This window comes from Psammomys obesus, unplaced genomic scaffold (genome assembly GCF_907164565.1).
Source record: "Psammomys obesus unplaced genomic scaffold, mPsaObe1.curated_primary_1811, whole genome shotgun sequence".
Lineage (NCBI taxonomy): Eukaryota > Metazoa > Chordata > Mammalia > Rodentia > Muridae > Psammomys > Psammomys obesus.
In genome coordinates, this window is record NW_026585643.1 from 2,894,947 (window position 1) to 2,914,847 (window position 19,901).

Here is a 19,901-nt window from a genome sequence, read left to right on the forward strand (position 1 = left end):
ACTCAGCTTCTGTATGTAGATTTAGTGTTCTGCCTGCTCTGAGACACCTGCAGGCAGTTTTTATGGAGAACTTGTCTAGTTCTGTCTTTTTGTCTTATCACCACAGAGCTCCAAAGATATAGTACATCTGTTATTGTCTTACCAGTTCTCTGGTTCTTTAACATTTTTTTCATCCATCCATCCATCCATCCATCCATCCATCCATCCATCCATCTATCCATCCATCCATTCATTCATTTTTGAGACAAGGTCTTACTATTTAGGATTGGCACAGGCTTGAACTCCCCAGAGATCCACCTGCCTCAGCTTCTCATGCTGGGATTAAAGATGTGTACCACCACACCTGGGTCTGTATCTGTTTTTAAATTGAGAAACTCTACTTTATTTCTTCTCAAACATACTGTAATTATTGAAGCATTTTTATGATGGGCACTTACGAAATCTCTGCCAGCTAATTCTAACATGCGGTTTTAGTTTTGACATCTATCACCTTACTGATTCTAAAGCTTCAGTTTTGCCTTTGGTTATGAGGATTGTTCTTTTTCTTAAATTTTGATTTCCTAGTCTGTGGATCTTTTTTCATACTTTGTGTGTGTGTGTGTGTGTGTGTGTGTGTTCGTGTTCATGTCCTGGAGCCCGTGGTGATTTTTCTCTTGCTTCAGCTTTTTAAGTGGATCTTTGTGAGCATTAGTTAATCATAACCCTCTCACTGAGCTCCATAGCCCTGTCATTATTAAGTGAAAGTTTTCTTGACGTGCTCTTTCATGTTCTGTTCTTTGAGCTTTTCATGTATTCTTAGTAAGTAAGTAGGTAGGAGCCCCTGTGAGCCCTTCTGTGGATCGCAAGACTTCTTGGCAGATGGGAGGGCGAAGCATATGTTCTCTTCTACATAGTATCTCCCTGCAGCTCACAAACTAAAATCCCATGGCACTTTCTTATTTTTCCCTATTTAACTTTGTCTCTGACATCGAAGTTGTTTGTCTTTTTGTTTTTTTTTTTGTGGGAGAGGAGTTTGAGACAGGGTTTCTCTGTGTAGCCTTAGGCTGTCCTGGAACTCTCTGTAGGTCAGACTGGTGTAGAACTCAGAGGCCCGCCTGCCTTTTTTTTTTTTTTTTTTTTTTTTTTTTAACTCTGTGTCCTCACTGCTTAGTTTCTAGAACCCTGACTCTGTAGTGTGGATCATAGTATTGTGCTGCTTTTCTTTTAGGGTAAGGATGTACATACTTATCTGTTAGAAGCTATATTAATTCGCTTTAAAAGGGTTCTTAAAACAACCTACTTCAGATAATGAAAATTTAATTCTAATTTATTATTTTAGATTTGAGATTTCATTATAGTTTAGTATGTTTTGGTAAGATTTTATAATATGCTAGGTTATCTAAGGAACAAGTTGTTTTTCTTGATTAAAGGTGACATAAATGTGGCTCAGTACTGCAGGTATGATCTCAGATACTCAGGAAACCATGATAGTAGGAAAATCACAAATTCAAGGCTAGTATGAGCTAGACAGTGAGTTTAAAGCAAGCTTGACTGTCTCAGAACTCAGAAGTATAGGGATGGTGTGATGGCCACATCTGTGCGATAGTGAACACCAGAGTGTGAGTTCCTTAGAGCCACAAGCCAAACAAGGTGGCATGCTGTATGTAATCCCAGTGTCAGGGCTGATGCCTAAGGCTGTCCTCCGACCTCCACACATGAGTGATTAAAAACATCAAAAGTACAGCCTGGATGTGCTGGTGCACACCTTTAATCCCAACACAGGGGTAAAGACAGGGTGGGATCTTTGAATTTGTGACCAGTTCATTCTATATGCCAAGTTCCAGTCCAGCCAGGGCTATGTAGTGACATCCTGCCTGGAAAAGAAAGAAAAAAAAGGGGGGGGGGGGGGAGACGACAAAACAAAATATCAAAAGTCCAATATATATATTTTAATTTATCTTCATGTGCATTGGTGTTTTGCCTACATCTTTGTCTGTGTGGGGTGTCAGATCTTGGCGTTAGAGACAGTTGTGAGCTGCCATATGGGTGCTGGGAATTGGACCTGGGTTCTCTGGAAGAGCACTCAGCGCTCTTAACCTCTGAGCCATGTCTCCAATCCCATTAAGATACATTTTCATATATCTTGCCAGGTGTGGTGACTCATGTTTTTAATCTCCGCACTTGGGAGGCAGAGGCAGGCAGCTCTCCATCCGTGAGGGTAGGCTGGTCTACACAGTGAGTACCAGGACAGCCAGGCCAACATAGAGAGGCCCTGCGTGTGGGGGTAGGGGAACCTCTTAAAATTAGAGTGCTTACTTAGTATTAAAGTAAGTGTTGGTTCTGTAATACCAAGGTGGTGTGGAGGGGATGATTCAGTGTGCTTACTTTCCACATTGTTATATTAATGTTTTATCATTATATCATTTTCCCCCTTCACAGTGAGCATTGAACAGAAAATGCATTGTTCAAAGTTAAGAGATTATAAATAAGTCAGTAATTGAAGCAGTTTTCGTAGATTGTTCATTGACTTTTCAGCCTAACAGCTTTTCTTTATGTACTTACAAAGTCCTTTAAAATGTTTTAGGTAGGTAGCCATCCAAGCTTTCTGAAGGAAGTTCGAGATCACATGCAGGACTCTTTCTTAATGCAGCCTGAGGTGAGCAGGAATGTTGGTGAGATTCAAGACCCATTTAAAAAAAAAAAAAAATATATATATATATATATATATATGTATATATATGTGTATATATATGTGTATATATATATATGTCTATATATATGTGTGTGTGTGCACATGCCTAGGTGGATATGTGAAGGTCGGAAAAATTGTGGGAATTAGTTACCTCCTTATATTCTATGTGGTGTCCAATGTATATGAAAAATCACATCTATTTTGAAGAATTAAAATGTATTTTTACTACACAGAAAAACCCTGTCTCGAATAAAAAACTTATTTTTAGTATAGTAGTTATATAAGTATATTAAAATTTGTTTTCTTAATGTTTTTGTTATCTTTAATAATTTAATTTTTCAATTCCACTAAATTTTATATGTCTTTTATTTCTCAGAAAATAACTGTGTTCTTAGAAAATTCTTTTCAGATATAACTTTTTGATATTGTTTCCCCAGATGAATAGTGCCCTTTTAATACAACTGACATCCTGCTTTTATTGTTTCTTAGCCACTGAGGCTGTATATGTGTTTTTTTCTTTTCCCCATGTTCCATTTTGGATTATTTTTTAATTGCTGTTGTTGCTGGTGCTGCTGCTGCTGTATATTTCTGAGACAGGGTCATGTTACATAGCTGAGCCTCCTGCCTCAAGCTCCTACGTGTAGCACCACTGCCAGCTCCTTTATGTCTGCTTCTCAAACGTGTTCATATCGATTCTCAGCCAGAGACTTCATTTTACCTGGAGTCAGGTAGCTGTAATTCTTTTTCGTGCAGCTCCCTTTATTGTCTTGTTTTCCAAATTGTAGTTCTCCAGAACTTCATTTATTTTCTCAACTCAGCAAAACTTTTAGGCTCCAAAAACTACAAACCATGTCCAGGTGGTGAGAGTTAGTAGCCATAGAGCTTGCTTGGTTCTTATTTAATAGAAATGCAGTTTTGAGCCTAGTGCCAAAACCATTGTACACACACAAAAAAAGTACTAAGTTTTTTGTAGATTTTCACCTAGATTTTAGACAGAATTATATTTTTGAAGCCAGATGGTGATGACTGGTTTGTTAGCACTAATCTAGTTGGTGGCACAATTAGAGCGTAATACAATCACTTTGAATTGGTAGCAAATGTTCTGAGCTATGTATGATGGCATGTGTCTATAATCCCAGATCTGGTGGGGCTAAGGAAGGAAAGTAAGACGTTTGGAGGCCAGCCTGAGCTCCATAGAGTGCTGCCCTTTGCTCTTCAAAAAATATTGTGAAATTAGTTCCAGTTGAATTGTGTGTGTTTTTAATTATCTTTTTATATTCAAATTTTAGAAATATGGAAAACTGACAACTTGTACTGGTTGCCGAACACAGTGCAGGTTTTTTGATATGACTCAGTGCATAGGTCCTAATGGATATATGGAGCCATATTGTTCAACTGCCTGCATGAACAGTCACAAGACAAAATATGCAAAATCACAAAGTAAGTTTCAAGACTTTAATGACATAATTGTTTATTTTTAAAGGTAACTGATATTTTTTATGGTTTGAACAGTGTTTAGTTTTCTCATACCTAACTTTTTTAATACAGGCTTAAAATCATTTTGATGATTTCCATACTTTTTAATTTTTAAAAGTTAGGTTTTCTCTGTATCTGAAATTATTCTTAGCTAAAATCCTTACTACATCCAAAACTATCTAAAACATATTTGTGCACTTGTGTACGTGCAGTGTTGACAGAGTTCGGAAGAAGATGAAGGATCATCTGGAACTGGAGTTACAGGTGGTTGTCAGCTGCCTTGTGGTTGCTGGAGGCTGAGCTTGGGTCCTTTGCAAGAGCTCTTAATTGCTGAGCCATCTGTTAAACCCCTGGCAGTATTTTTTAAAGGTCTAAATAATCTCGAATAGCTAAAGGTACAAATAATATTGGAACAATTTATAGAGAGACCCATTTAACTATCAGTTAATAGTTTAAGCAAACCTTCTTTTACATTATAAAGAAATCAGGTCTGTATCTTTTCTCTTATAGGTTTGGGAATTATTTGCCATTTTTGTAAGCGAAACTCTTTACCTCAATACCAAGCCACAATGCCTGATGGAAAACTGTATAACTTTTGCAATTCCAGTTGTGTGGCTAAATTTCAGGTTTGTTATTTGTTTTTTTCCCACCCCATAATATGCACATAGGTAACAATCAGTGTAATATGCTTTATCTTTTTTGCTACCTTATACTTAATTTATTGAGGGCCTGATTGGAGGGTAGAGATTATAGCATGAATCACAGAAGGCCTGGCTGTCCTTTGTAAAGATTTGATTGATTTTTAAACTATTACTATGATACAGAGTTTGAAGGAAAATGAATTTTAGTGTGGTTTAATTTAGTGCTTGATGTATATAGTGCTTTTCTTAGATAGTTTGAGTAGCTGTGTTTTATGATAAATGAATAAAAATATGTATCTTTACCCTGAAAGTATTAAGCATACATATGCTTCTCAAATTAGAAATGAAACTTGTAAAGATAGGGTCAGGCTTCTCTGGTAGACCTTAGCTTAGTATGGGATCCATTTCAGGGAGGTGATTTTGATCTGGTAAATGTTAAGAACTGTCTGACAGTTTTTCAGAGTTGGAGTAGATAATCTCAGAAGATAATGTTATAGGAAGTGCTGAGACTTAATTTGGTGTCCACTCTGGAGGAGTAGTTTGAGGGGACTCGAGCATTAGTTAGGTAGTACGAGTAGGTTTACCTGTTGTGTGTGAAAATTTCAGGGTATTGCTCAAAGGTTCAAACCAGTGCATAAAGCCATGCTTCATGAGCTAACTCATCCAACAGTTCTGCTTTACCCCAGGTACTGTGCTCTCTGTTCATTTATTTAAAATGAAACTAGTTTTTTAACTATGCTACAGTAGTTTACTACAACAGACACTACCCTGTAAATTGAGGTTTTAAACTCAGCCAAATGAGTAAATATAGTTTCCTTGAGTTCTATTCTTGTTGAAGTTAGACAGTAAACTTGTTCAAGACTAAACTTTCATAAATTGAAATCATGGCCATTGATAAAGTTCTTATAGTAGTACATACTGTTTCTGTGTTGTTGGTTTCTCTTAAACTAGAAATAGAGGAATAATTAATTTGAGAAGAGAATGATAGTGTTGATGGCCTCCTGCTTGTCAGATTTTAAAACTACCCTTATCCCTTTTAATGTTAGGTGTACTTGACTGTTAAAAGATACTGTCTTAACTACTTACTTTCCACCCTTGCTTTTGAAAGCTATAGCTTAGGCTGGCCTAAAACTGGAAGTGCATATTCCTGTCTCAAGCTTGTAAGTGCTGGGATTGCAGGCTAGAGCCACTATGACCAGCTTAACTACTTTTCTCATTTACTTCAAACTTCTTTTGGCTGTTGTTTGTTGAGACTGTGTATATGTACGTTAAATATTTTTAAGAAATAACTTTGAGTAACATTCAGATGAGAGTATATATAAGTATATGCGTATATATATATATATATATATATATATATATATATATATATATATATACATACACACACATATACGTCCTTACGTAGTCTCTTTATATATGAATAGGACACAGTTGACAAATAGGCAATATTTTTTTATCTCTCAAGCAAGCTGTATAATTTAAATTTATATCTGTATTAGGTATTTTCCTTTTAAAATCAGGATAATAGGACTGGAGAAATCAGTGGCTAAGAGCACAGGATCCTTGTCTAGAATAACTGGTTTCAGTTCCCAGCACCTGTACAGCAGCTCCCAGCCATCTATAACGCCAGTTCCAGGGGTTCTGGCACCATATACATGCAGGCAAAACACCAGTGCTCATAAAAATAAATCTTAAAAAAAAGCAAGATATTCTTTGTCGCTTTAAACTATTATAACAAAATAGCTAATAAGCAGAAGTTGCTATTTCTCACAGTGTTAGAAGTTACAAAATTCAATATGGTTCTTGCAAGTGTGTGACTCAAAGGCCTTTTAGACTTGGCTAGATGAAGCTGGATGAGGTGGCCCATAAGGCATGTAACATTTTATTCACCTGATAGTAAATGTCTTTTTTACTTTTTTTTTAAACAAACTTTAATTGTATTGTACCATGTGGTATTTAAAAATAATTATTTTTTCCTCCACTGTTTCTTGAATAATTTTATTAGCTACTTCATACATTACAAGGCTATGTGTCATATGTATATGTGATGCATGGTATACTTTACAAGAATGATAAGTACCAGTTTATTCAGGTTAAGGACCAGAAAAAATTAGCTGGGCATGATGGTAGCTTACATCTTTATTCCCAGCACTCAGGAGGCAGAGGCATCTGATCTTTGAGTTTGAGGCCAGTCTGGTCTACAGAGTAAGTTCCAGGACAGCCAGGGCTACATATAAAAGAGAAAGAATTGGACGGGGGGGGGGGTGGGGGGGGGGGGGGGGGGGGGGGGGCAGGGCATATTCTTTTTCTGGTGACATTTACCTTTAATCCTAGCATTTTTGGAGCCTGGAGGATATTTGTTCTACATAGTAGTTCCAGGACATCAGGGACTATATAGAGGCCTGTTGCAAACAAAGAATCAGAAAACAAGACAAACAAACAAACTCATTTTAGATCTGTGTATGCTTATATATCCTATCTTATTTTGTGAATTATTCCTGGTATGAATACCAGCTTTTTACTCTTTCTTCACCTAACTATGTAGAAGAATTGATTACCTTTTAAAAAAGTACTACATGCTGTTTTCCTTGATAAGGACTTGGAGTGAGAATTATAGGATTGATGTAATGGGGTGAGTCATTTATAACTTAGTATTTGAGCCTTGGAGAGACCAGTATGGGTTTTTCTGTCTCCTTCCTGTTTTACACCTCCCTCCCTCCCTCCCTCCCTCTCTTCTCGTCCCATTTCCGTGCTTTCATTTGGGGTTCAGAACTTGTGCAACTAACCTTACAGCTATAATTTTCTTCAGCTGAAATAATTTGAGTGGTAGATTTTCTTTAAATGTTTTATTTTAGATAATCCTTTAGTAAACATTTCAATTTGTAAAGTTAACAGTGTATTTTTTTAATCTTTTGTTTGTTTCTTGTTTTTTTAAATACTGGGAATTGAAGCTAGGATCTTGTGCTTGCTAAGCAAGCATCCTATCACTGAACTACATTTCAGCCCTTTTCCACGGTCTATTTTAAAATCAAACTTGAGAAAAGTCGTTTGCTGTACTAAAGAAATAATTAGCAAAGAAACTTACTTTCTGCATATAGTAGACATTTGATAGTTCTTACAGGTAGAAGTTCTAAAATACATGTCAGACTAAGTGTATTTTGTTCTTTATTTTAGGCTCTAAGCATGCAGTCATCTCCAAATGGCCAGTTTGTAGCACCCAGTGATATTCAGTTGAAATGCAACTACTGTAAAAATTCCTTTTGTTCAAAACCAGAAATCTTGGAATGGGAGGCAAGTCTTGTTTCCTTATATGTGTTATCTGATGCTGACAAGAATCTAACAAAGTAACTGGTATTTCTATTTGGAAGCCTTTGTTAGTGAGCTATAATTTCATGTTTTGTGTCATTGGTGTTTTCTCTGGAAATGAAATTGACAGGATAGATTTCAAGGTGAACCAATTTATTGACGTCACATGCACAATAATGTTTGTAACAGAATATTGAAAGTCACTTTATACACCCAGGGTATCTGTAGACTATTATACTGTTTTCTTCTTGTCATTATTATTATCATCTCTGAACTATAAATATCTGATTGGCCATTATTTGTAGAATTAGAACTAAGTCAGATACTTTGCTGTTGTTTAACATCTTATAAGTGTATTTTAATAAGAGAGTAGAGGCCTGTAAATCTTGTTACTTTTTCTTTTAGCATTCTTGACCTTTTTAAAGTGTGTACTACTTTTTTTCATGTTCTTTCTTTTGCTGTTGCCACCTCTGAGCAGTGAGCTTGTTTCCATAGGAGGACAGTAATGAATAGATAGATCATCTAGGCTGCCCTTTGCTGTGTTGAACAGTGTTTACTTTTGGCCATCCTTTAAACTTTTTTGGGGTGGATTGAGTGGTCCAAGAGTAGAGCGTGGAGTATGTACCTAAAAAAGTTATGTAAGATGTAGAACTAAAACCTGAGTATTTTCTGATTGTTCACATGTTAATTGAAATGTAATGCTCAGATGAAAAATGGTATCTAGAATTAGACTCCATGATTTCAAAAGTGTTTGGAAATCTGAGAAAGTGTTTTTAGAGCCTATAAATTCTTTAGTTTTTTTCTTTTTTTGGTGCAATCTCCAGAGTAGTTAAACCAGTCATTCTTTTGATACTATTGATGGCATCCCATCTTGAGTTTTAGACTAGTAACCACCTATTAGCAGAAATTATATTGAATGCCTAACATGAGAACAAAGGAATGATCAGGGAGTGAGGAAGGAAATCCATAGGCAAGCATACAAAATAATACCATACAGGAAATTATTTTTATAATAAACTGAAATCTAATAAGTTTTAGGGTGAAAATGGGGATTTCTTCACTGTCATATTTTGTAGTGATGTGGTGTTGCCTTAGTGTTAGATGCCATTGAATGAGCACCTCCCTCAGAAGACTGGGTTTAGGGCTCCGTGATTAGCAGTTATGATTTTTGTTTTCTTTTTCCCTCTTAATTTGTGTTCATGTGTGTGCGTGTGTGTGTGTGTTTGTTTGTTTGTTTGTGTGTTTATTGAACCCAGGACCTTGAGTATGCAGCAAATACTTCACTACTGAGCTACCTCCCCAGCCATCCTTTCTCCTCTTAAATTATGTATTCATAAGAGGGCAGTTTCCCACTGATGATCGCTTTAACTGCTTGAGTTGTTTCCTAGACAGTTTTATTTTTCTTTGTTTAGTTTTCAGATATCTTTATGTTGATGATTTAGACTTAATCTATATCTGCTATAATTTTGAGAGAAAAGTTGCTTTCCTTGGAGTTTTAGTTCTTAACTCCTGCTTCATTGTGTAAAAAGTAGGCCTGACAGTTGTGGCTTTGAAGCCAGGAGAAATAATAATTAACCATTTTTTATTTAAGGGAACTAACTCAGTCTCAAGTTTTTGCATTACTGCTATATAATAGCATCAAATTGAAAACTTAAGACATAGTAGATGTTTTTATTAAAGTGTAACAGGAATGTGTTTGAATCTACTTCTCTATTTTCAACAAAGACTATCTTGCCTTGACTAAAAATGTTGTATCTTCTATTTCTGTAGGTTACTCACAGTGTATTTTTTTTTCCTTTCTGTTTCTCCAATTCAGTTAACATTTCCAGACTGATTCTTTATGGCAGTGATTGTTCACCTAGGCATTGAGTACCTTTAGGGTAGTTAATGATACTGAGCTTTGTTGAGCTATGTTTATAATTAGTGAATTGGTTAAGTTAGGTGTCTGTTCTGTAGGAAATGTATCTCTAAGGATCATAACATTAAATAGATAAATGAGTTAAGTTTCTGAATAAATGGCTTGTTTCTTTTTTAAACTTGGTCTTGAGATGGTTCTCATACTTACCAAGGTTCCCATTGTGCGTTTAGAACAAAGTGCATCAGTTCTGCAGCAAAACTTGCTCAGATGACTATAAGAAGTTGCATTGCATAGTTACATATTGCGAATACTGCCAAGAGGAGAAGACTCTGCATGAAACAGTCAATTTCTCTGGCGTTAAGAGACCTTTCTGTAGTGAAGGCAAGTGTGTAAAGCATTGTTCATAACTTTTATTATATATAATGTCTTGTTAAAATATTTAAAAATATATAATTACAGGTGTTCAGAATAGGTGCACAAATTTCTTAATATGACTAAACAAAACTTAGTTTACTTTCTAATCAGTTGTTTCTGTTGTTTTACATGTACTTAATAGACTTGACCCTCAAGGTTTCATCTGTAGAAATTTAGGGATAAAGTAAAAGAAAGCATTGTCATACCATGTCACTGCTAAACTTATATCTTGTGTCCTGAAAGTTGATTTTCAAGAGTAAAGAGTTTTGCTCCATTTCCCCTACCAGCTTGCTGCCTAGCTACAATTTTTTTTAGTGTATAGAATGTTCATCAGTGATCTCAAAATCTGAAATCCATGATATTCCAGAAGTTTCAGGTTTTAGATTTTTGTGGGTTAAGGAAGCTTACTCAGTAAAGTCCATGCATCTGTTCAAAACAAATAAATACCCCACAAACAAACCCATATCTGAAATTCCTCTGACCTCAAGCCTTTTAAAGAAGGGTTATTGACAGAGGGGTGAGAGGAATTACACGCAGTGACAACTGCAGTAGATAGATACATCTGGGGTTTTGTGGTGTCTGGGCTGCATTGAGTTCTATTATAATATGTTCACAAATGTCCTTTCTTCTCACTTAAACTTTCCCTGGTCTCATACCACAAGTCAGATTGTAGACATGAACTCTAGTTGTAAATTTACTTCTTTAGAGATATAAGCAGGATTGGGTTTTAGTGCCTGTTATTACTAGTATTCCAGCTGCCACTTTTTTTTCTCTCTAAGTTGGCTTTTACTTTCTGTTCTTTCTTTTGTTGGGGTCACTGACCTATCTATTCCACCCCTATATTTCCTTTTTTAAAAAATTTACTTATTTTTATTCTATGTGAATTGGTGTTATGCCTATATGTATGTCCATGAGAGGGTGTCTGATCGTTTGGAATTGGAGTTACAGACAGTTTTGAGCTGTCATGTGGGTGCTGGGAATTGAACCCTGGTCCTTTGGAAGAATGGCCCATGCTTTTAACCATTGAATCATTCCTCTAGCTTCCCAATATAATATATTTATTATTTGGGAATTTTAGACAAGGTACCCCATCACCCTTCTTTACTAGTTCTCCAAGGTCCACCACCTCACCTTTGTGCCTTCCCCCCAAAAAGGAAGGAGAAAAGACCAAAACAAAAACAAAACCCCACAAATAAACAAAAAAACATAAGTCCAACTTGTATTGCTCATATACTTCTTGGAGCATGGTTAAACTCCCAGTGGCTAGCCCCTTAAAGAAAACTTGAGTCTTTCCTCACCTCTGCTAGAAGCCATCAGCTGAAGACTTATATATATCCCTGTCACTTTTATTTGTTTGTTTTTTGAGACAGGGTTTTTCTGTGTAGGCCTTACTGTATAGTCCAGTCTGGCCTCAAACTTAGAGATCCACCTGTCTCTGTCTCCCAAGTGCTGAGATTGAAGGTGTGTACTACCATGGTCTGGCCCCCTATCAGGTTGGGTTTTTTTTGGTATTATTTTGAGACAGTCTTTTTAAAAGACTTATTTATTATGTATTACAGTGTTATGTACTGTATGTATGCCTATAAAGCCAGAAGAGGGCACCAGATCTCATTATAGATGGTTGTGAGCCACCATTCATGGTGGGAATTGAACTCAGGACCTTTGGAAGAACAACCAGTGCTCTTAACTTCTGAGCCATCTTCTCCAGCCCTCCATCACAGTTTTTAAGGTTTCTTCAATGGCTTCCAGTCTAAACTGTTTCTGTTTGGGGGATGAAGCCTTCAATGTCTCGTTCTCAACAGTGAGTCCGAAGTCACTATACCACTGCAAAAGAACCTTCTTGTCTTATTTTCACCTGCTACTTTTTATTGAGGACTTGTGGTCCCCTGCTTCTGCTTTTTCTGTGGATCCCTGTAGCAAATTTGGGGCAGAAGGGAAGTTGGGTAGTCAATGGAAGAGAAATTCGATATATTATTCAACTGGTGTCTCCACCTACCTCTCACATAATACAGCATGTATATTAGAGGGTATTAATTAACAAAGCAAGGCAGCTCTCTTAGTTGTAATTGGTATAGCTCACCAAGAACCATGCTTTACTATTATTATCTAAGAGCAAAGTTACAGTAAAAAGACAATTTCTGAGATGTTAGAATGATTAATACTGAGTGGAAAAGTCTCATTCCTAAGTCTGAACATATTAATATTGATTTATTAATATATGTATCTGTGATCTTGTAGAAATTGTATTTTTATAAATCTAAAATGGATTTTATTAAAATGAATAGTGCATTAAATAGTTAATTGGTACTTAAGAACATAATTTTGATAGGGAAAGACTTACGTTTAAAGTGGATAATAATAAAGTGTTAAGATGATTTTTTTTTTTAAAGTTTTTACTACTAAATGAGTTTGTGCTACCATCAATCATATCCAGTTAATTAAAAAAGGCCAGGTATGGTAACATATACCTTTAGTCCAGCACTCAGGAGGCAGAGGCAGGTTGATACCTGTGAGTTTCAGAACAGCTTGATCTACATAGTGGGTTCCATGACATCCAGCTCTACATAAATACTTTCTCAAAAAGAAAAATAAAACAAAACAAAAAAACCCCCTTCACCCAACAACAAAAAAACATTTTAAAATATAGTTTAAGAGCTGGTGATGGCTCAGTGAGCAAGGGTGACAAGCCTAGTGACATCAGTTTGATTCCCAGTGCTCCTATGATAGAAAGAATTGACTCTCTCAGTTTGTCCCGACTGCTGTGTAAGCTATAGTATGAGACCACACAAACATATTTACATATATAAATAAATAAGTGAAATTTTAAAAATAAAATGTAGTTCACAGCAATAAATTATAGGATGATAGACAGTGGTTTGTGAATTTTCTTTCTGACTGGTATGGTGGCAGTTACCTACAATCTCAGGAGTTTGAGGAAGGAGGATTGAAAGTTTAAAGCCACCATATATATACTGTGTATATACTGAACCATGTATATACTGAACTATACAGTAATGAGACCCAGCTTCCAAAAATAGAAGAGTCACAGATAGGTCAAAACATTTAATATATTCTTAAGGTTTTAGGTTGATAAGAATATTGTATATGGTGGAATTATAATTTGAGCTTTTTATTAAAGAATAGATTGGGTTTCCTAGATATTAGTAGAGTATTTTACGTAGAAGTATCATGAGTAAGAAAATGAAGGCTTATGTAACTTGAGGTAGTCTAGATGGTAAATTAGATACGTAAAAATATGTAACACTTTTATGCAGAAGATAAAGAGAGGAATTAAAGGAGTGGATAGTGAAGTGTTTTCTTTAGGCAAGTCAGAGTTTTATTTCCTTGAAGAATTTCTATATGAAAATAGGCTGATAGGAAGAATCTAGAAAACTTGAGTATAATGCCTTCTAAATAACATATATATATATATATATATATATATATATATATGTTCTTTACTCGGAATTTCTCTGTAGTCTGCATTTATTTTTCTAACACACTCACGTGCAGTATCCTTGTGATTTTATTTAAATAGAACACAAAAAATAGTTCTGAAGCATTATCAGAATTTAATGTGTTAAAAGTATTGTTTGAACCTATGTGATAGATGATATGTTTTCTAATATAATAATCATATTCTGTTCTGACTTTTACAGGTTGGTGTTATCATAATAGAGTTAGTATTTCAGAGGGCCTGAAGGTTAAGTCAGTAAAGTGCTTGCTGTGCAAACATGATGTATGAATACCTCAGTTTGATTCCTATCACCCATGTAAAAGTCAGGCTTGGCAGTCTGCAATCGTAGCACTGGGGAGGCAGAGACAGGAGGCTTTGGGGCCTTGCTGGCTAGCCAGGCTAGCTAAATTGGCAAGCTTTAGGTTCAGTGAGAAACTGTTTTGAAAAATGAGGAGAGCTATTGAGGAAGGAAAGCTTTGGCCTCCATGTGAGCATCTGCATAAAATATGGAGGTTTTCAGTCAGAAGGGAGAGAGGACTTTTTATTTGAATATGTTGGTCATATTCTAAAATTGATAATTAGCTACTCTTATAAGATCAGCCTCAGTTTAAAATTTGTCTTTTTATGTGTTTTTTTTTTTTTAAAAATATAACATTTTTCAGGCTGCAAGCTATTATACAAACAAGATTTTGCAAGACGATTAGGATTAAGATGTGTTACGTGCAACTATTGTTCTCAGCTGTGTAAGAAGGGAGCCACTAAAGAACTTGATGGGGTTGTCAGAGACTTCTGCAGTGAAGACTGCTGTAAAAAATTTCAGGAGTGGTACTATAAGGCAAGTAACAACACATTTTTATTACATCAACAACTTTGGATAGTCTTTTAAAATTCTTGGTAACTATTACTGTGACAGTTAACTCTTTTTTTTTTTTTTTTTTTTTTTTTGAATTTGTGTACTTTATGCCTAGCCCTGATTCTGCTGTTCATGGAGATGAGTTTTGTTTTTCCTACTTTCTTTTGTATCTTGAAGTGGAATTATCATTATTTTTGTTTAGAATTTAGGCATTACCAACCATTAGGCTATTCATGTATTTTCAGTGGTGTAGCTTAATACAAGGGATATTTCTCTACATCTTTTTTAATGACTCCAGTATTTAATGACTCTATTGCTTATCAGTATTAAGCAATAGAGTAGTAACTTTCAATATTTAGCTGGTTTTTCTTTCTTCCAGAGTGCTGGGTTACAGGCATGTGCCACTGCACATGGCCGGAAATCTCCGTATTAATAAGAATTATTCAAGATAATATTATTGGCGTAAAAATTATTTTGTTTTAGGCAACTGCTGTTCGGTTTAAGTTTTTGTTTTGTTTATTCTTATTTGAGTCAGGGTCTTACTTTGGCACCCTAGATAGACTAGCCAATGGTGACCTCAAGTTTGCCAGCTTCCTGCCTTCATCTGCTGACTGTTGGAGTAATAAGTATGCACTACCATACCCAGTTTTTAAATTATTTTCAAGTAAATTCTATCCATTTTGTCTAAGCATGCTCGTTTAGTTATTTTTTTTAAGATTCATGTATGTGTACACAGATGCACGCGCCTCCATATGAAAGCCATAAGAGGGCATGAGATCCCTCAGGTGGACTTAACGGTGTTTATCGGCTGCTCTGTTATTTTATGGAAGCTAGAATCAGAACTCCAGTCCTTAGGATTGCACAGCAAAAACAAGAACTGCTGAGCCATCTCTCTTTTTGACTTTAGTGAAAAAGAATTGGATTTTGTCAATTGTATTACACATTTAGTCTTCATGTCTGACTTACAAACTTATTTTTTCCTTTAATAATGTTTCAATAATTTCTCATGAGTTTAGTCAGCTCATGTGTGAGATGTATTCAGTCTTCTCATTTGAATTTCTGAGTGCTTTTCTTTTTGTTAAGGCTGCCAGGTGTGACTGCTGTAAGTCCCAAGGCGCTCTAAAAGAGCGAGTGCAGTGGCGCGGGGAGATGAAGCACTTCTGTGACCAACACTGCTTACTGCGTTTCTACTGTCAGCAGAACGAGCCCAACATGACCACCCAGAAGGGGCCTGAAAACCTGCATTATGGTATGTAGTGTGACTACTTGAAGACTTTTTTATATTTTCTTAGTTTTGAATCCCAAGCATTGATAATAAGCAGTTGATTTTGAAGATCATTATTAAGATTGGGGCATGGCTCAATCAATGGTAAAGATCATAGGCTATAACCCTACTAAGCCTACCCATGAAAAAGGTCAGTTCTCCCAGAGTTTATGTCTCGATGGAAAATAACAATTGAAATAAATCCCACTTAGGCACAAGTCGCCTATATGATGATGTTTCATAGATACATTGCTTCTTTTATTCTCCTTTAAAGGAGAATATTGTTAGCTGAAACAATACTGGACTAAATTAGAAATTAAACAGAATGAAAAGAACAGTTTTAAAAATAATCTGTATCCTCTGATAATTAATTTCAAATAAAAACCATTCTTAGCAGATTATGTGCTAGTTGTGGCCTGGAAGAAACAATAAAACTTTTTAGAAGTTGTAGTCTTTTTTTTAAGCAATGTGTATTCAGACTGGGCAAAGGGAAAAATCAGTTAATTACTCACTTATCTCCATATTTTTATACTGTCTGCTTAAATTTGGAATTTTTTTGAAATAGTTTTTCAAAGTTGCTATAATTCAGTTATAAACAGGGATGTATAAAATATCAAGAAAGTGTATTTGTCTTATTTTTAAATGTTTATGTTTTTTAGATCAGGGCTGTCAGACGTCCCGAACCAAAATGACAGTGAGTATTTCTCAGTTTACTGCTGTGATATGGTTTATAATATGAGTGAAAAATAATTAGCTCAGTTAATATGAGCATCATGAAAGGGTTTTACGTTGTTGAAAGAGTGGAAATATTCAGCTTTCTTACTAGTACCAGAAACTGTCAGACATCATAAAAGTGAATTGTTGAGAGCCTCTACCCACATGGGGAAGATGATCACGGTATTTGAATTGACATAGCAGTAGCTTTGAGATGATTGCACTCTCTCTGTCTTTGCAGAGCATGAATGGGCCAATGGTAAACAGTCAGAAGGTTTTAAAAAGAACAACAGAGGACAGAGTATTTGGGAATTGGTAGAGCTTCACATTAGAGTCCAACCTGACACAGGTTTCGGAGGAATAAAGAGCAGTGAAGCTGAGGGTAGTGGTTTGAAGATCTCTTAGTGGGTGGCTACATCTGTGAGTCCTTAAACCAGAAAATGTGTACTAATGTGCTCTCTGATCCTTTCTTTGTTTAGTCCTTTTTCTTTCTTTTGCTATAATGCATCAAATCCTTAATTATCATTTTAAGATTTTATGGGTTGATAGTGCCCATTTAACCTGTAATGATTACTAGAGAGCATAATCAGTGCTTAGTCATACTGTGAAAAAGAGTTGAGGCATTGACTGCCTTCAGTATTCTGCTTCTTTTGGAGTTTCTAGTATCTTTGTTCAAATGAAGCTCTGTGCTTTAGGAGTCAGTCATTGGCATTACAAAACATTTCTGGACCAGCCCTCAACTGTGGTTAAACAAATCAATAAAGATCTGTAGTTAATAGTTTCTAGCCTCAACAAAGCTCACCTAGCAGGTTTTCTTTTTTCTTTCTTCTCCTTCCCTCCCTCCCTTCTTCTCTCCCTCTCTCCCTCCCACCCTCCCTCCCGTTTTTCTGAGATAGGGTTTCTCTGTATAGCTTTGGCTGCCTTGGATTTGCTTTGTAGACCAGGCTGCCCCGACTTATATCAATCTGCCTGCCTAGGCACATGTGACCACACCCAGCTTAGCAGGTTTCAGAACCATGTGACATCTTGGTTCCAACTCAGAACATTTGATTTAGAAAGTTTATTCTTTTCTTTAAAAGTGGTTCTTCTACTATAAGAGAAGAGACGACAATAACCAATAGACATACACTTTTTATAGCCTTTGGATGGACGCCATCATGGCTATTAGGACCTGTGTCTTACAAACTGTTTTGCATTGAGATCTTTTAGCCCTGCATCCATAGTCAAAAGAGGAGCTTAGCTGGTTTTTTAGACAAACTAAAATGTGTTCTGCCTCTGAGATACACCCTTACAGTTATTATCAGAATTTCCAAGCTGTTAAGCTGACAATCAGTTTTTAAAAGTAATAGTAATTTATTTTTAGGCCAGAAACTATGACCTGTTTACAAAAAGTGTGATGAATAGCATTGTTGTGAAGCTTTCTGCTTATAGCATGATAATCAGAATTCATAGAACGTTAAACATCAGCTAATGCTGGCTACTTGCACATGTGGTATGTTGAAAAGGTTGAACTTGAGGGAAATAAGTTATGTAGATCAGGACGCTGGAAGAATCCGGCAAGTGTTTTTTTTCAGAATATGTAAAGAAGATCTTTCTAGAGCTGACAGGAGTGTCCGATGCTCTCAAGGTTATTAGCAAATTTACTAATAATTTTCAAGTATCTAGCTTTAAATCATTCAGTTTCTGCAGCCTTACCATTATATCAATACCTGAAACAGCTTTACAAATTCCCAATGACAGTGCTTAGAAACTGTGAACACTTAGGAAAAAAAGAGAGAGAGAGAGAACTGTATGTCATTTCATTGGAGATGGAATGAAAAACAGGGATGTCTGACATATTCTGGAAGTGGTCTTACAACTGTATCATGCTAGAAGGGAGAGACCTGGCCCTCAGAGTTGTTGAGGAGTTAATCCATTCCTTAGGCCAGAATCATAGATTCTATTCATTTCTGGAAACATTATCATAGAAAGTGCTTCACTTCTCTCTTACACAGTCAGTCTAATTAAGTTGAAAATTAAGGCTTGATATGGCTGAGAATTGTAGTCTTAGGTATTCAGGAGTTGGAGGCAGGAGGATCAAAACTTCAAGACCTAAGTGGTCTACAGAGTTATGTTCAAAGCTTAAGATTAGCCTGGGAAACTTAATGAAGCCCCCAGCTCAAAAAAATTTGTTGTATTAAATAAGGTTACATGATAACCCTAGTTGAAGTGTATTTATCTAGCGTGTACCAGGATATATATATATATATTTTTTTTTTCCCCCCCCAACTAATAAAGCATTCTACAAACTTTCAGGGCATTACTGCATGTAGAAGCTGCAAGGCTTAGTATTAACAAAGAAACTACCACAATGGACAACTGGCTATTAGTACATTAATTAACACAGCCTAGGACAGCATCAAACAAATTAGCTACTATTAGCTACTAGAACTAACATGTGGTAGCTCACAAACATCCATAACTCCAGTTTCAGGGGATCTGATGCCCACTTCTGACCTCTTCAGACACCAGGCATGCACATGATACATACACGCACATAGGCAAACACTCATATACATGAAATAAAGATACATACAAAATTTAAAAAACCCACATAGTTTATGTTGCACAGTGAATGGGTAGGAAAGGCTTTGGTGACATGAAAGGAGATGGTACAGTCAGAAGGATGTCTTGAAAAATCTGTCAATGATATGGGAAAACATGACCCCGTGTTAAAACATGGCATCAGAATTAAGCACCACATATGTATATGCTTTGTATTTAGGTGCCTAAAAGATTGGAGGCAAATCAACCAACTATACAAGGCTAAAATGATGGATTTGGCCTGGGAGGGAACTCTGGCCACAAACCCTAGTTCCATTAACCTCTCCCTTGGTTTTCATGAATTTCATCAAGGTTGAAGATTAAATCAACCATTATACTGCCATATCATAGATCCCAAAGTTCTGCCAGAATAAAAATTAGTGTCTTTATAGTTAAACTTCAAATGTTAATCTTCATTTAGTGTATTTTCAGGACTTAATATTTCGTAGTGTGTAGTTGTTTCTATACTATTGTGCTTATTCTGTGCGTGTGTACCACTATGACGCGTGCCTGTACTATGTGGTATGTAAGTGCTGTACAGTATGTGACTCTTCTGTCTCTACTCTCTGTATGGTCTAGTCTCACTTCAGTGAGCCACTACACAGAAATTCCGTAACTTAAAGTTACTTTACAGAAAAGTACTGCCAGTAAATGTCTTTAA

The 19,901-nt window shown here is 36.0% G+C and overlaps 1 protein-coding gene across 4 annotated transcripts in view; it reads left to right on the plus strand.

Moving 5' to 3' along the window:
• Positions 1 to 19,901, plus strand: part of Zmym2 (zinc finger MYM-type containing 2) — a 68,530-nt gene that overhangs the window by 31,733 nt on the left and 16,896 nt on the right. For 3 of the 4 annotated variants that reach the window (XR_008721202.1, XM_055616777.1, XM_055616791.1), the window contains exons 6-13: positions 2,564 to 2,635; positions 3,961 to 4,111; positions 4,658 to 4,773; positions 7,966 to 8,082; positions 10,186 to 10,336; positions 14,489 to 14,661; positions 15,763 to 15,928; positions 16,603 to 16,637. Coding sequence is in view for 3 of the 4 variants with exons in the window: in XM_055616777.1 (XP_055472752.1) it covers positions 2,564 to 2,635; positions 3,961 to 4,111; positions 4,658 to 4,773; positions 7,966 to 8,082; positions 10,186 to 10,336; positions 14,489 to 14,661; positions 15,763 to 15,928; positions 16,603 to 16,637 (981 nt within the window). In the remaining variant the exon portion in view is untranslated. The remainder of the gene's footprint in view (positions 1 to 2,563; positions 2,636 to 3,960; positions 4,112 to 4,657; positions 4,774 to 7,965; positions 8,083 to 10,185; positions 10,337 to 14,488; positions 14,662 to 15,762; positions 15,929 to 16,602; positions 16,638 to 19,901) is intronic. The other variant, XM_055616783.1, reaches the window with a different exon arrangement.